General features: G+C 33.3%; 2 protein-coding genes across 2 annotated transcripts; both read right to left on the bottom strand.

Moving 5' to 3' along the window:
- Positions 1–4,351: 4,351 nt before the first annotated feature.
- Positions 4,352–5,164, bottom strand: LOC126692853 (dirigent protein 22-like). Its single transcript, XM_050388652.1, has one exon. It carries the CDS (start codon positions 5,087–5,089, stop codon positions 4,514–4,516), a length of 576 nt encoding a protein of 191 aa, XP_050244609.1. The 5' UTR covers positions 5,090–5,164; the 3' UTR covers positions 4,352–4,513.
- Positions 5,165–10,787: 5,623 nt separating this feature from the next.
- LOC126692852 (dirigent protein 22-like) lies at positions 10,788–11,813 on the bottom strand. Its single transcript, XM_050388651.1, has one exon. The coding sequence runs from the start codon at positions 11,725–11,727 to the stop codon at positions 11,140–11,142; it is 588 nt and encodes a 195-aa protein (XP_050244608.1). The 5' UTR covers positions 11,728–11,813; the 3' UTR covers positions 10,788–11,139.
- Between the last annotated feature and the right edge of the window lie 2,557 nt (positions 11,814–14,370).

Here is a 14,370-nt window from a genome sequence, read left to right as displayed (position 1 = left end):
TATACTTAGGTGCTACTGGGTAGAGTTTATAGTATCATCTACCTTTGGATTTGTAGTAATCTCATCATTGTCTGTTATTGGCTCATCAGTACTCATGTCCTTAAATATGGAGATTTCTTTCAGCAAATGTATATCCTTTGGGATTGGAGGTAGGACAAACTTAAAAAATACTTCTGTTTCCAGAATATTAGTACATATTCCATTGTCTGTCGTGAAGAAAGGATAAAGTAAAGCCAAAAAAGGATTCCCTAAAATAACTTTAAAGGACAACTTGTCTTCTAAAAAGAAGGGTGTTTTGAAACTGATTCCATTATTATATATGTATATCTTTGTCAATTTATTACTTATTTTAAGTCTATCACCATTAGCCTGAGTTAATTTGTCTGTTGTTGATTCATAATATTTGGAAGGTATTAATCCTTCCTGTATACAATTCATGTCAGCACCTGAATCAACAAGTGCAACAACTGTTAACGAAAATTCTTTATGAACAACCAGAGTTATTTTAGTATACCATTTCTGGAATATCATTCTATCAATGATATTTAAAAATTCATCTTTATAAGAACTTTTATCAGTATAATCATATTTGTCGGAGATAGGGGAGTTTGTCAAAGGTTCATTACAATATTTAATTCTATCCTATATACTAATTACTTGTGCAGCTATCTGCTCAACCATGTCTTTTAAAATGAAATTTTCTGATTTTAATTCTTTCAGATTTTTCTTAGATCATTAATATCTGCCTGTAAATTGTCACTATTACAAGTTTACTGAGTTTAAATCTGTCAGTAATTTCTGCAAAATTATAGGTTGACTTATAATCTTTCAAGTCTATTTCAAATCTGTTAGTTTGAGTTAAAGATTCTTTTAGTTTAGATAAATAATCTTTCTTGGATTGTAAATCCGGAAGTTTGTCTATTAAGTCCATTATTATATCTTCTTGTTTTGTTTGAACACTTATTTTTAGTTTTCTTTTACAATAACAATTATCAAGATGATTACAATTACATAATTTAACCTTTTCACTATTTGATGAAATTTCTGTTGATGATGATGAAGCGATATCACAATTATCTATCTGGTGAATTTCATTATTTGATTCATTACTATCTGTCAGTATATTCTTCAATTTATCCTTTAACTTTCCTGATATTTCAAGTTTATTTATTCTTTTTTGAAAGTTACAGTATTTACTAGTGTGTCCCTTTTTACCACATTTGAAACAAATAATGTCATCTTTATGTCTATCATGTTTCTTTCTTTTGGACTCTTCTTTCTTTTCTTTAGACCTACTTTTCTTATATCTTCTATTATTGTTGTATCTATCATCTTTCTTTTATTTCCTTCTTTTCCTAGAGGGAGCAATTAAAGGATCAAAGCCATATTGTTCACAAAAAGTTCCTAGCTCCTTTTTAGCATATATTTTTTCTTTCTTTATCTGATTTTTTAGCCTTAAATCATTACACAACCATAGACCTGTTTTATTGGTTTAGGACATTATGTCACCATATGTTAAGCTAGGATAGTCTATAGTTCCGTCATTATTAGTTATATCAAGTCTAACTTTTTGAGCAAAGAAATAAGGTAAACCAACAATAAATTTTTCTCTCCAGTAGGATTGTTGATAGTCATTTCTACTTAAAAATTTTGAAATAAAAACATCTTTATACCATCTAAAGTCTAAAAGTTGTGGACATCTTAAATTAATTAAAACATCTGAAACTCTTTCTTTATATTGATTAGGATCTCCAACAAAATGTTTAGTAATGGTAAAAATTAAAGTATTAACTGCATCTTGTGAAGGCTGTCTATCTATCATTATAACACTTCCATCCATTTCTCTTTTAACAACTGTCAATATTTTATTTCTGTCGTCATTATTTAAGTAGTGATCCCACTAGCCTTTCAATTGGCCAGTAAAACCAATAACAATTAGATGGGCTATCTGGTGGTCAGATTTTCCATGATTCTTATAAACATTAGTGAGCAATGTCATTTCATGTAAAAGGTTTATTATTTCATATTCTGACATTCCATCAATATTCCACTCATGTATCAAATTTGGCGAATAGGATGAATTAATAAAAGTATGTCTTTCTTCAAATTGTAAACATGCAAGGGGAGCAGGTTTAGGATGCCAATTCTTTTTGGGGTAAATTTCATCAATTCTTCCTTTTTTGCGATCTTAAGAAGATCCTAAAGTTAATTTATTAATTTGTAATTTATTTGTAAATTGTGATTCAAAATTATTTATGTCTAAAGAGTCTGTCAAATCTGTCACTTGATTATCTTTTGATTCTTTATCCTCTGAAGACTTAGTTCTTCCTATTGTATTTAACTGTATATCTTTGTTTTTTAATGAGTCCATGTCTTCTTGTGATTCCAATTTCATTAAATCTAACTTCTTATTTATTTCATCAAGTAGATTATTTGTTTTTTCTGTCATGGGTCTCTTTAAAGGTGATCTAAGGTGAGGAGGTATTTCATGAGGGATAAACAAAGGGGTATTAGACTCATTTTCCTTTTTTATAGAGGTGGAAGGGGTTGTTATTCTATCTTCTATGTCTTGTAGCTTTTGACCAATTGTTTTTAAATAGATGTTAGTTTAGTTATTCTGTTGAATTATGCTGTCTAGGTTCCTACTATCATCACTTAGACTAGGTCTTTTGATAGGAGTATCCAACACCTGGACTCCACTACTTTGATTCAATATAATTGACTCACTCAAAGGGTGGATAAGTTTGGTACACCTTCTCATGCTTTTCTGCCTTCGTCCAAGATAATGTTTTTTCTATTACACTTATCTTTTTATTATGATAGTCCTAAAAGTCAAAGAAACTAAAGTGTGTCTGCAAGTCTGTCACCATTTCATAATATTTGGTTCTTAAATTATTCCTTTCTTATTCAATATATCCTTCAAAAAATTGGTTTTATCTGTCAGTATTTTTAGGTTTTAAGTAGTCATGTTTTAGTAATTCTTTATCTAAAACAAATTCCTTAGATAAAACATTAATTTGTCTACCATGATCTATAAATCCTAATATATCTGTTTGAGTAGGAGAATCAGGTTAAGGTTGGGGCTCATAAAGGGTTTGGTGAACATTAGGGGTCGGTTGTGTGGTTTATGCCGGATAATAGGTTGTCTCTGTCTAGACTAGGGTTCTTTTGGTGTTTATAGGAGGAATGTGTATAACTGGAGGAAGATTCTAAGGTAAAGGTCTGGAATCAAAGAAAGATTTCCTAGAGGAGAAGGAGCTTCTAGGGGTAAACATCATAGGGGTCTTTCTGCCTGAGGAACTACTAGGTCTAATAATGTCTGTCATTATTATTGAAAGAAATAATAACTGTATTGTTTGCCTTTTGGGCTATGAAATCTGGTTCTATGTTTTTTATCTTTGGTGTGGGAGCAATGGCCTCTAGTTGCCATCGTTCAGGAAGGTTTATGTCTTTCTATTGTATCTGTTGGGGTACCCGAAGTCTACTATTTGGGGTTAAGGCTTGGAGAAGGAGAGTATGTCCTTTGGGGGAAGGTTCAACCATGGATTGAGGGTCTAGGGTGGTTTTCATAAGTTTATAATAAATCCTATAAATAATTGCTAAAGGTTCTGAGCCTTCTTTGATATAATAACCATCTATCTTTATATTCAAAGTTAAAGCATCCATAATATTTCTGTCAGATAGACTTAAAGCAAAATTAGGATAACAATTAAAGTATACTGGTCCATTATGTAAACTTGTTTCCATCATTCTTAGGAGTGAGTCATTAAATCTTAAATGTCTGTCATCTCTTAATATTTACTTCTTAAAATTAAGTCTTGAGTTTTCTATTGATCCATTTTTTTTATGCAACTAAACACCAAAAAATGGGAAAAAATATTTTCACATAAGGCTTTCTATTGAAACAAGAAGAGATCTTCTTATTTAGGGAAAATGGAGGAATTCGAATTTTTGCAATAAATATTGATAATGTGTGAGAAGAACAGCACAATGGTCTACCATGTTGAATGAACCTAAATTTAGAATCAAAAAGGTTGAACCTGATTGAAATAAAATAAAAATACATATCTAAACATTTTCTATAGAATTATTTTGTTTTAAATCTAATTATAATTTAGACTAGAGTACGTAAGAGTAACACAAAGTTGCATGGAAAGTTTTCAAATTAAAACCATTTTGGCCTCCGGTATATCTAATGAAGCATCTTTCTTTTTGTTCTGTACTGTTCTGATTGGATTGTTAAATTACACAAGCACGATATAATAATAATACATACTTGTCAGTTGTCACAAAATCAAAATCCCAAATTTCAAATAAGTATAATACGGACACCATGTCCGTTTGCTTACGGTTATGTTAAAACTTTTTTTTTCCCTTATTTTTTAAAAGTACAACTAGCATACTGATGTCAAACCCATACGAGAGCCAACAGTATTTTATTTTTCGTTAAAATAAACACAAAACAAAACAAAACATGAATAGCCAAGTAATTGGCTCAATATACGTGTGTGGCTCAATAATGTAAGGCATAGACATTATACTCCACAACAGCATCCCCAGTTTTTGTATCAAAGGTGTAAGTTTTGGCGTGAGCATACCCACGTGCAAACCGGAAAACACCACTCCCACCAACGATTGGCAACTCCCTGACGGTGGACAAGATAGTGTTTCTACCTAACACGCTAAGAGTGCTACCGTTATACTCTCCTTCTATGAAAGCAAAGTTCAACACCATTAACAACCCGACTTCACTCTGCGATGCTGAGGCATAAATACCTTGTGCTCTTCCTACCACTTTCGAGCTATTATCCGGCAGCATAGTCAACGCGTCATCGATCACCGACACGGCTCCAAAGGACGTTGAGGATGTGTTTGTCATGGCAGCCTGGGCAACTCGTACTGCATTAGGTTTGGGGCCACTAAGAATGTCATGGAAGTAGAAGTGGAGGTGGCTTAGCTTTTCTCTCTTAAGTCCTAGTGATGAAGGAGATAAATTTCGAGAGAAAACGGGTGTTTCTGCTTTGATGTAGGTTGAGAAGAAGAAAATAGCAAAGGATATGAGTAAAGTGGAAGGGAAAATTTTGGCCATGGTGGGAAGAAAGAGATTAATGTTTTGGAGAAGAAACAAGGGTTAAATTGTAGAGTTTTGTGACTCAAACATAATCTTCTTATCATTATTATGGTTTAAATCGTTTCTTTATATAATATAGAAGTTTTTCCTCAAAAAAATAAAAATAAATTATATATATATATAAAATAGAGAAGCGTTGACAAAATTTATATAGCATTTCCAACAACCACACCTAAAAAGATATTGTAAACAAATAGTAATAGGTGTACTTACCATGCAATAAAATATATAATGCTCAATCGTTGAAATGGGTTGTACTTTTAATGTAAATTTATCGTTGCAAATTTGTACATCTGTTACTTTTTGTGTCTATAATTAGACATTGCAAAATGGGTGGTTGGGGTTGGTTCAATTGGGTTATGGGTCAAACGGATTGTGGGGTAAAATCGGGTCATTTTAAGCGGGTTAAAAATAAGTTTAGGTCAATCGGGTTGCGGGTCAGTCGGGTTGACCCATATTTTTCACATGAATTAAAAAAAAAAAAACATGTATTTTCCATTTAGAAAGTCATGCAACAAATTATTGATGTAAAATACATTACTTTAAATTCTCCACTTATATCAAGAATGAATTACATTTATTAATACTTATTCAATAATTTTAAAATTATACAAATCCTAACATTACTATCTAAAACAAAATAACACAAAGATAAATAAAACAAATACATAAGTTTTATTTCTACACAATATCAACATCTTAAAATATAAAATAAAATTACAAATAACTTATTGGATAATTCATTTGATAAAGAATAAAAACATATAAGAAATTTACAATCTTGAAAATTAATTTTATAATCTATTGTCAATTGTAGTTGACACTCTATTTCAATTTGAGATATATATTAAAATTTGATTGTTTAGTTATTTACACGTGATCTCTATTATGAATATTATATCATTGTTAAGCAACACACATTCTAGGAAATATCAAAATTTATTTTGAAAAGCTGTTTATTTTGGACATAAATTGTTAAAAAATAGGTCCATGCATTCATAATTTATGTTAATTTGATACTTTGGGTTCACTATTTTCACACTTGTGAATATTTTTCACACATGTATACAATTTTAAATCTATGTTTTTAACTGTACTGTAACCAGATTATCTTGACATGCACTTTACTATTTGATATCTAAAAATCTTTACTCATTACAGAATGTTCAATCATTCATCTTTCAATTAATTTGCATACAGTTATGTAAATGTCTTAATTGTTTCCTTAAAACTCACAACAAACAATTAAAGCAATATTGTCTTTATTTTATTTTATTTTTTACAAAAAAAAAAAAGTTTTAAAAAATGGTTCGGGTTCGGGTCGGGTCGCGGGTCAGGTCGGGTTAACTCGTAAAAAACACAGGTTAGGTCACGGGTCAACCCGTTTTTGCTTTGGTCAAAAAATTGAGTTGGGTCAGGTTTTTTTCAGGTTAGGTCGGGTTAGGTTAGAAAATTTTGACTTGTTTTGCCATGTCTATTTATAATGAAAGAGAATAATTTTCTTTAAATTAATCAGTTGCTAAAGTCTCTTATTTTTAAAATAATGGACTTGATGCCAAAAGATTTGTAATTGAATTGATCGACACCCTTAGTTTTTCTAAAAGATATAATCCTCCTTTCTTCTATTATAAATTTGTAAGAGCATTCACATCAATCTTACCAATTTAATATTTCAGCAAAAATTTATTTAAACTCAACCGAATCAAGTGTGCATCAGCCTTATTAAATTAATTAAAGTTTTTAAAAATGATACTCTTATCGCTACATGTAGTGAGCACTTATCCTCACTACATTAAATTTTGTTGGTGCAAACACAATGATAATGGAAATAACACAAAGAGAAATTGAATAATACTTCTAAATTTTATTAATTTAAAGAGAGAAATTATACAACACTATTTGGACTAAGGTCTTCCCCAGGATACAATAGCCCAACAAGTGTCGTATGACTAGAACAACCTCTGCACAAAGTGTTCAAGCTCAAAACTCTACCAAAAAGAACATCCTTCCTTACCAAGAACCTCCATCGTTCACCTCCCTCTTGCGCACATATCTAGCCCAATATTTGAGACAATTCATGTTAGCCCATTAATCACCACAATTAAAAAGAATAAAATAATCTTTCTCCGTTTTAATGTGGGATTAAACATATTCATTAACTTATCATTTTCCATATTCACTCCCACATCTTTATATTTATGTTGTAACATTTATTCATTTTAATTATTTTATATTAAAATGCTCCAACAAATTTCAATGTTGATAAAGTATTGAGGCTGATGTATGTGCATGAAAATAATAGATAGCTAAACTAGCAAAAGTAAAGTTCTTTAGATTAATTTAACTAAATATTTGAAGAGACTGATATGAATGCTCTCATTATTGAAAATAATAGTAGTAATAATGTACTTGTTTTCCAATGACGCCTGCACCAAAAGAAACCATCTTAGAACACAAAAGGAATCACTAACCAAACCACCTAAAAAAAGCGGTTCAATAAAAAAAAAGGCAATTAATAACTTAATACAGGATTAGATAACAGAGCAAATGATATGAAATTTCCAAGTCAAAGGTGAACTACCAACCAGCACCAGGCAACCAATTTAATGATAGAATTGATCAATGGCCTCAGGCGTACACTATTCAAGAATTAAAAACAATAGTACTTACGTAGCTGTAACCTGTAAGAAATTAGTGTTTAATTATTGATACGAACATATTGTAAGCGCAAGTTGAACCAATAACAGAGATATACTTTATGTATTTTGTTGCCTCCATCGTCAAAGAGTCCACATGAAAGATTACTAGGGCATGGCTATCTTATTGGGGGTGCGAGGCGAGGGGCCATCGCCCCAAAATTTTGAAAAATGCAATTATACTTATACCTTGAAGGAAAAAAAAAAAAAAAAATCCTTTTTTTCTTTATCTCAAAAGAAATAAATATTTTTTTTTAATTTCAAAATTTTAATAAAACAAAAAATATCTCATAAATGAGAATAAAGATATAAGCATATTATATATATTGACGATACAAATTTTAAATTTTCATTCATTTTTTTTTGTTTAAATTTAAGACTTTAAAATTCTCAATTTTGTATTAGAATTTTGTATTTGGTTTCATACAATCTTATATGAAAGAATGATATCTATTATTTTCTAAAAAAAGAAAAAGGAGAATAATATCTAGTTAAAAAGGCTTAAATGTTAAAAAATTACTTATCAAGATGAAAATATAATATTAAGAAGTCCATAATCAATAAATTTTATATGATTATAGTTTTGTCCTTTCTCAAAAAGCATAATATTTTTCACTAAAACACTTTTTAAGAAAATGCGTACACATGTGTGTATGTATATATAAGACAAAACTTAAATACAATACTTTAAGTATTATTTCTTAGGTTTCCAATCTTAAATTTCAGTTATGCGGCTTTTTTTTCTCATGAATAGAAGTGTATTTTTAGTTAAGCACAGCCACATGGATGAATTTTAAAAGAGAAACAAAAAAAACAACATCAAAGTACTCTCTCTCTCTATATATATATAAATTTGGGAAACCTAATTAAGAAAAATTTGTTGGCTACATGCATAGTACAAGATTAAGTCATACATAATCAACAACCTAGATATCATTAGAGAAGATGGCAATTGAGAAAGACAATGCAATTCTGGCTGCTATTTCCCCACTCACTCACAAAGAGGGCGGGGAGGAAATAAGAGGAAGAAGTGCATGTGGGGCATGTAAAGAGTTGTTCCTGTAATCACTTCAATTTTTCTTAATGTTACAAAACAATTAAATGATCAATGTGGATAGTTGGGTTGTGCTCACAAATGGGAAACCTAATTGGGCCAAATGGGTCTAATTTGTCACATCTCCCATTTGCATATAGTGGACATGTACTTGACATGCATCTCTCGTGCTACTCAATCTCTCTTTATGTGGTTTGGAATCAAAGTCAACACAAGCTTGAGAATACACACGTGTCTCTAAAATAGATACATAAAGGAGGTTAGGAACAATTTATTAACTCCATGATGAAGGTCTATACAACCAAGCTAACTTCAAAGTTAGGGTAAGATCTCGAGAAGACGTTAGGCACCCCGAATCACCTTGTCGGAGATGGTCTTCATTATTTATCATTAGTTGTGGTCAAATGGGGCCTACCTAATGGGTCTATGTTAACATGCACTCATATCTATGTCCTAGGGGCTAGGGGTACAATATTTAAAAAACTCTATTATCTCATATAACACATGATTGAATTTAACTGAGAAACTTAAGATATAACATGTAAAAATCTTTACCGAATTAAACTTTCCTTAAAATTTGGAATAAGTATAATTCTCATGGAATAACAAATTAGATGGTCAACTTAAATTATGTTTTCATCCCATCAAAAGAAAATAATAATAATTGATGAAGTATGAAATTAGTAGGTCGTATGCTCCAAACTCAATGGTGGATCAACAACCTAAAAAAGAAAACAGGACTACCGAAGGTAACCAGGGTGAATAGTTGATGAATAGTTGTACATTCCTTGGATTGGTGAGGTTTAGTCCTTTTTATAAAGAGTTTGGAGTGAGTCTACTTGTTAGGTGTCATTATCATCATGGGAGATAAATGGACTTAGTGGGAGAAAATGGAGTGAATTTCGGGAAATTCACCCCATATCTCAGAATAATGGATAGTGTTGCAACTGTTCTTGGTTTGCAGAGAACATATTAGAATTTACTAAATGTCCATTGGTCATCTACAATCTCTTTTCTTTGGCAAAATTTGCCAAACAGTGAAAATTCTGAAAAATTTTAGTCGGACAGCACGCGTCCAAACTTATTTAGTTAGTTAGACTGTTTTTGAAAGTTGAGTTTGGCAAACTCGACTTTGGGCTGGATTACAGACACAATAGTGGCGTTTTTTTTAGTGGCGTTTTTAAAAACGCCACTATAGGTTTCCTATAGTGGCGTTTTCTATAAACGCTGCTATAGCCACTAAAACGTTTTCTATAAACGCTGCTATAGCCACTAAAAAAACGCCACTATAGTGTGCGTTTTCCAGCCCAAAGTCGAGTTTGCCAAACTCGACTTTCAAAAACAGTCTAACTTACTAAATAACTTTGAACACGTGCCATACGCCTAATTTTTTCCTAAAAATAGTCTGTTTGGCAATTTTTTCCCTTTTCTTTAGAAGATCTATCTTGCCCTTAGACGAACTTGCTCATTGGTGTTACTGTTTTCCTCTTTTCTGTCTGAACGACTATCCTGGACGTGGTGCTCTTGAACGAGTCTTATGGACATGTATAGTTTTAATTACCCATCAATAATGTTTTCACTATTCATCCCATTTAAATTCATTAAAGCTAGAAATTCTATATTTCAATCTAACTAAGTGAGGGAAAGTGGAGGAATTTAAACTGTTGCAATAGATATTGATAGTACGTGAGAAGAACAAAGCAATGGGCGCCCAATGGTCAACCATGTTGAATGAACCTAAATTTATAATCAGAAACGTTGAACCTGATTGAAAGAAAATAAAAGTATATATCTCAAAATTTTCTATAGATCATTATTATGTTTTCTATATGATAATTTAAACGTGAGTAACACAAAATTCAACAGACAAATCAAAAATTAAAACCATTGTGGCATCCAAAATATGTTATAAATAAAAGCATCTTCCAAAATTTGGTTCTGTAATGTTCATATTGGATTTTCAAATGAGACAAACATGCTTTTCATATACATATGACATATCTTTCACAAAATCAAACATTCCCAATTATCTGACAATACATTCAGTCAACGGTATTTTATTTTTCACAAAAAAAGGAAGAAAACCATGAGTAGCCATATAACATGTGGAAGGCTCAATAAACATGTTCTCGCTCAAATCAATAAGGGTGGTGTTTATTGCACATAGTGTACAAATACACAAAAATTGTGACTTAAAGTCACATTTTCAACATTTTTGCAGTGTATAGAACACATTGTGTGCAATATATTTTTCCCAATCAATGATGTAAGACATAGACATTGTACTCCACAACTGCATCCCCAGATTTGGTATCAAACGTGTAAGTCTTGGCCTGAGCATACCCACGAGCAAACCGGAAAACACCACTCCCACCAACGATCGGCATCTCCCTGACAGTCGAGAATACAGTGTTTCTCCCTAACACACTAAGAGTGCTACCATTATACTGTCCCTCTGTGAAAGCAAAGTTCATCACCATTAACAACGCTGCTTCACTCTGCGACGCCAAGGTATAAATTCCTTGTGCTTGTCCAACAACTTTGGAGGTATTTTCTGGGAGGAGAGTCAGTGGGTCATCAATCACCGCCATGGCTCCAAACCCCGTTGGGGATGTGTTTGTCGTGGCAGCTTGTGCAACTCGTATAGCAGTAGGTTTGGGGCCACTGACAATGTCATGGAAGTAGAAGTGGAGGTGGCTTAACTTCTCTTGCTTAAGTCCAAGTGATGAAGGAGGTAAATTTTTAGAGAAAACGGGTGCTTCATCTGCGATGACGTAGGTTGAGAAGAAGAAAATGGTGAAGAGCATGAATAAAATGGATGTGCGTTTTGAGAAGGTTTTGGCCATGGTGGTGAGTAATTAACTTGCGTAGAGTTTTGTAGAAGAATCAAAAGTTTAATCTGTGTCAAGTTTTGTGTCTGAACCTTTACACATAATCATGTCAATGTTATTATGGGTTTAAATCGTTTGTTTATATAACAGAGAAGCGTGAAAAGATTAATGTAGCAGTTCCAACAACTAATAACATACACAACTGACCGAGAAATATGTATTTTTTGGCAAAATAAAATATGTAATACACAATGATTGATATGCTTGGTTTCCCATTACCAATAATAACAGTAATAATTTCCAAGTCAAGATGAACTACCAACCAGGGAACCAATTTAATGATAGAATTCAATGGCCTCAGGCGTACACAATACTTTTTTTTTTTTTTTTTTTTTTTGCTGAATAGGCGTACACTATTCAAGAATTAAAAACTAGTACTTAAGTAGCAGTAAGAAATTAGTATTGAATTATTGATACGATCATATTGTAAGCGCGAGCAAGTTGAACTAATAACAGAGAAATATTTTATGTATTTGGTAGCCTTTGCCTCCATCGTCAAAGAGTCCACATTAAAGATTACAAGCAAGCCTCCAACAAGCTGAATTTAGCATTGCCCGAGGGTGATGCTTACTAGGGCATAGCTCTCTTATTGACGTGCGAGGGGCCATCACCCCAAAATTTTGAAAAATGCAATTATACTTATACCTTAAAGGAAAATAATTAACCCTTTCTTTCTTCATCTCAAAAGAAAAAAAAATTTTAATTTCAAAATTTTAATAAAACAAATATTATCTCATAAATCAGAATAAAGATATAAGCATATTATAGAGATGATACAAATTTTAAATTTTCATTCATTTTTTTGTTATAGAATTTAAGACTTTTAAATTCTCAATCTTGTATGAGAATTTTATTTTTGGTTTCATACAATCTTATATGAAAGAATGATATCTAGTATCTCCTCAAAAAAAGAAAAAGGAAAATAATATCTAGTTAGAAGTCTTAAATGTTAAAGATTTACTTATCAAATAGAAAATAGGAGTATAATATTAAGAAGTCCATAATCAATAACTTTTATATGATGTTAGTTTTGTCCTTTCTCAGAAAGCATAATATTTTTCATTAAAACACTTTTTTAAGAAAATGCGTACACACGTGTGTCTATATATATATTGAAGGGGTAAGAAATTGCGGAACATTGGGCTTGACGGATTCGGACTCATGGGCCAATATTAAGCGTGGGCCGAGGACTTAGCGTCACTTAAAATACTTGGTGTACACGTTTGGAATCCGAGGGAACCCTAGGAAAATTAGGATGTTCGCACAAAGATAATTCTAGAACATCCGCTTTAATGAAAAAACCCACTCTACAAGGAAATACTTGTCCATCACGCTTGGGATTGTTAAAGGAAGAGTCCCATAAGGAAAAGACTTCTAGTCCAAGGAAGGGAAGCCGATTTTCTTCTACTATAAAAGCTTCAATACCCTCGCAAATCAAGGTACGCATAATTTACCCTCTCTAGCACTCTAGAGTTGAGAACAGTTCTAATTTGACCCTCGGAGGGTATTTGGTCGACACCACACCGGTGCCCACGGCGAGATCACTTTTTCTTCTTGCAGGTTGTTAGCGGGAGCGAGCGTGGATTGTATTGCTCACTGGTGATATTACGGCATCATCAGTTGGCGCCGTCTGTGGGAAAGCGAAAAGTTTAAGCCAGATCATCGCCTCCCGGACATAAGAGTCGCATGGTACTCACTTGCTCAATGGCTACCACCAACAACGCTCAAGAAGATGAACCACCGAGATCTACTACATTAGAAAGGCAGGTCCAGACACTCATGACAGCAGTAGAACGACTCACAAAGCAGAACCACGATCTGGAGGAGCAGCTACGACAAAGGGATGTAGGACCCAACCTTCAGGAGCAAAACCAGGAAGGTAACAGTGCCGAGCGAAGGGAGCAGGAGAAGCCTGAAGGCAGCAATGCCCCAAGCCGACCAGAGCGGCAAAACGTGAGCCTTCCATCTCTCATGGATTTTGCCCCCCCGCTTATCGTCGCAGAGATGCAGGCGATGAAGGAGCAGATGGAGGTCATGATGAACGCCCTTAAGGGGCGAGTATCTTATGATCTCGACGATTTGGTGAACAAGACCGACTCACCATTCACCACGTCCGTCAACTCATTCCCTCTGCCACAAAGTTCCGGATGCCGCAGATCGAAAGTTACGACGGGGTCAAGGATCCACTCGATCATCTAGAGACCTTCAAGACCCTGATGCACCTTCAGGGCGTACCAGACGAGATCATGTGCAGGGCGTTCCCGACCACACTAAAGGGGCCTGCGAGGGTCTGGTTCAGTAGGTTGACACCAAACTCCATCAATACTTTCAAGGAGTTGAGCGCCCTGTTCACCTCACACTTTATAGGCGGACATCGATACAAAAAGTCCACCGCTTGCTTAATGAACATCAAGCAGCGAGAAGACGAGACGCTGCGAGCCTATATAACTCGTTTCAACAAAGAAGCCCTTTCGATTGATGAAGCTGACGATAAAATACTCGTAGCCGCGTTCACTAGCGGGCTACGAAAGGGTAAGTTCTTGTTTTCCCTATACAAGAATGACCCGAAAACCATGACGGACGTCCTCTACAGGGCTA

Source organism: Quercus robur, chromosome 7 (genome assembly GCF_932294415.1).
Source record: "Quercus robur chromosome 7, dhQueRobu3.1, whole genome shotgun sequence".
Lineage (NCBI taxonomy): Eukaryota > Viridiplantae > Streptophyta > Magnoliopsida > Fagales > Fagaceae > Quercus > Quercus robur.
The sequence above is the reverse complement of the archived record's forward strand: the minus strand, read 5'-3'. Positions and strand labels throughout refer to the sequence as shown.

Coding starts and splice junctions, on each gene's coding strand:
- LOC126692853 (XM_050388652.1), bottom strand. CDS start 5,089: ATGGCCAAAATTTTCCCTTCCACTTTACTCATATCCTTTGCTATTTTC.
- LOC126692852 (XM_050388651.1), bottom strand. CDS start 11,727: ATGGCCAAAACCTTCTCAAAACGCACATCCATTTTATTCATGCTCTTC.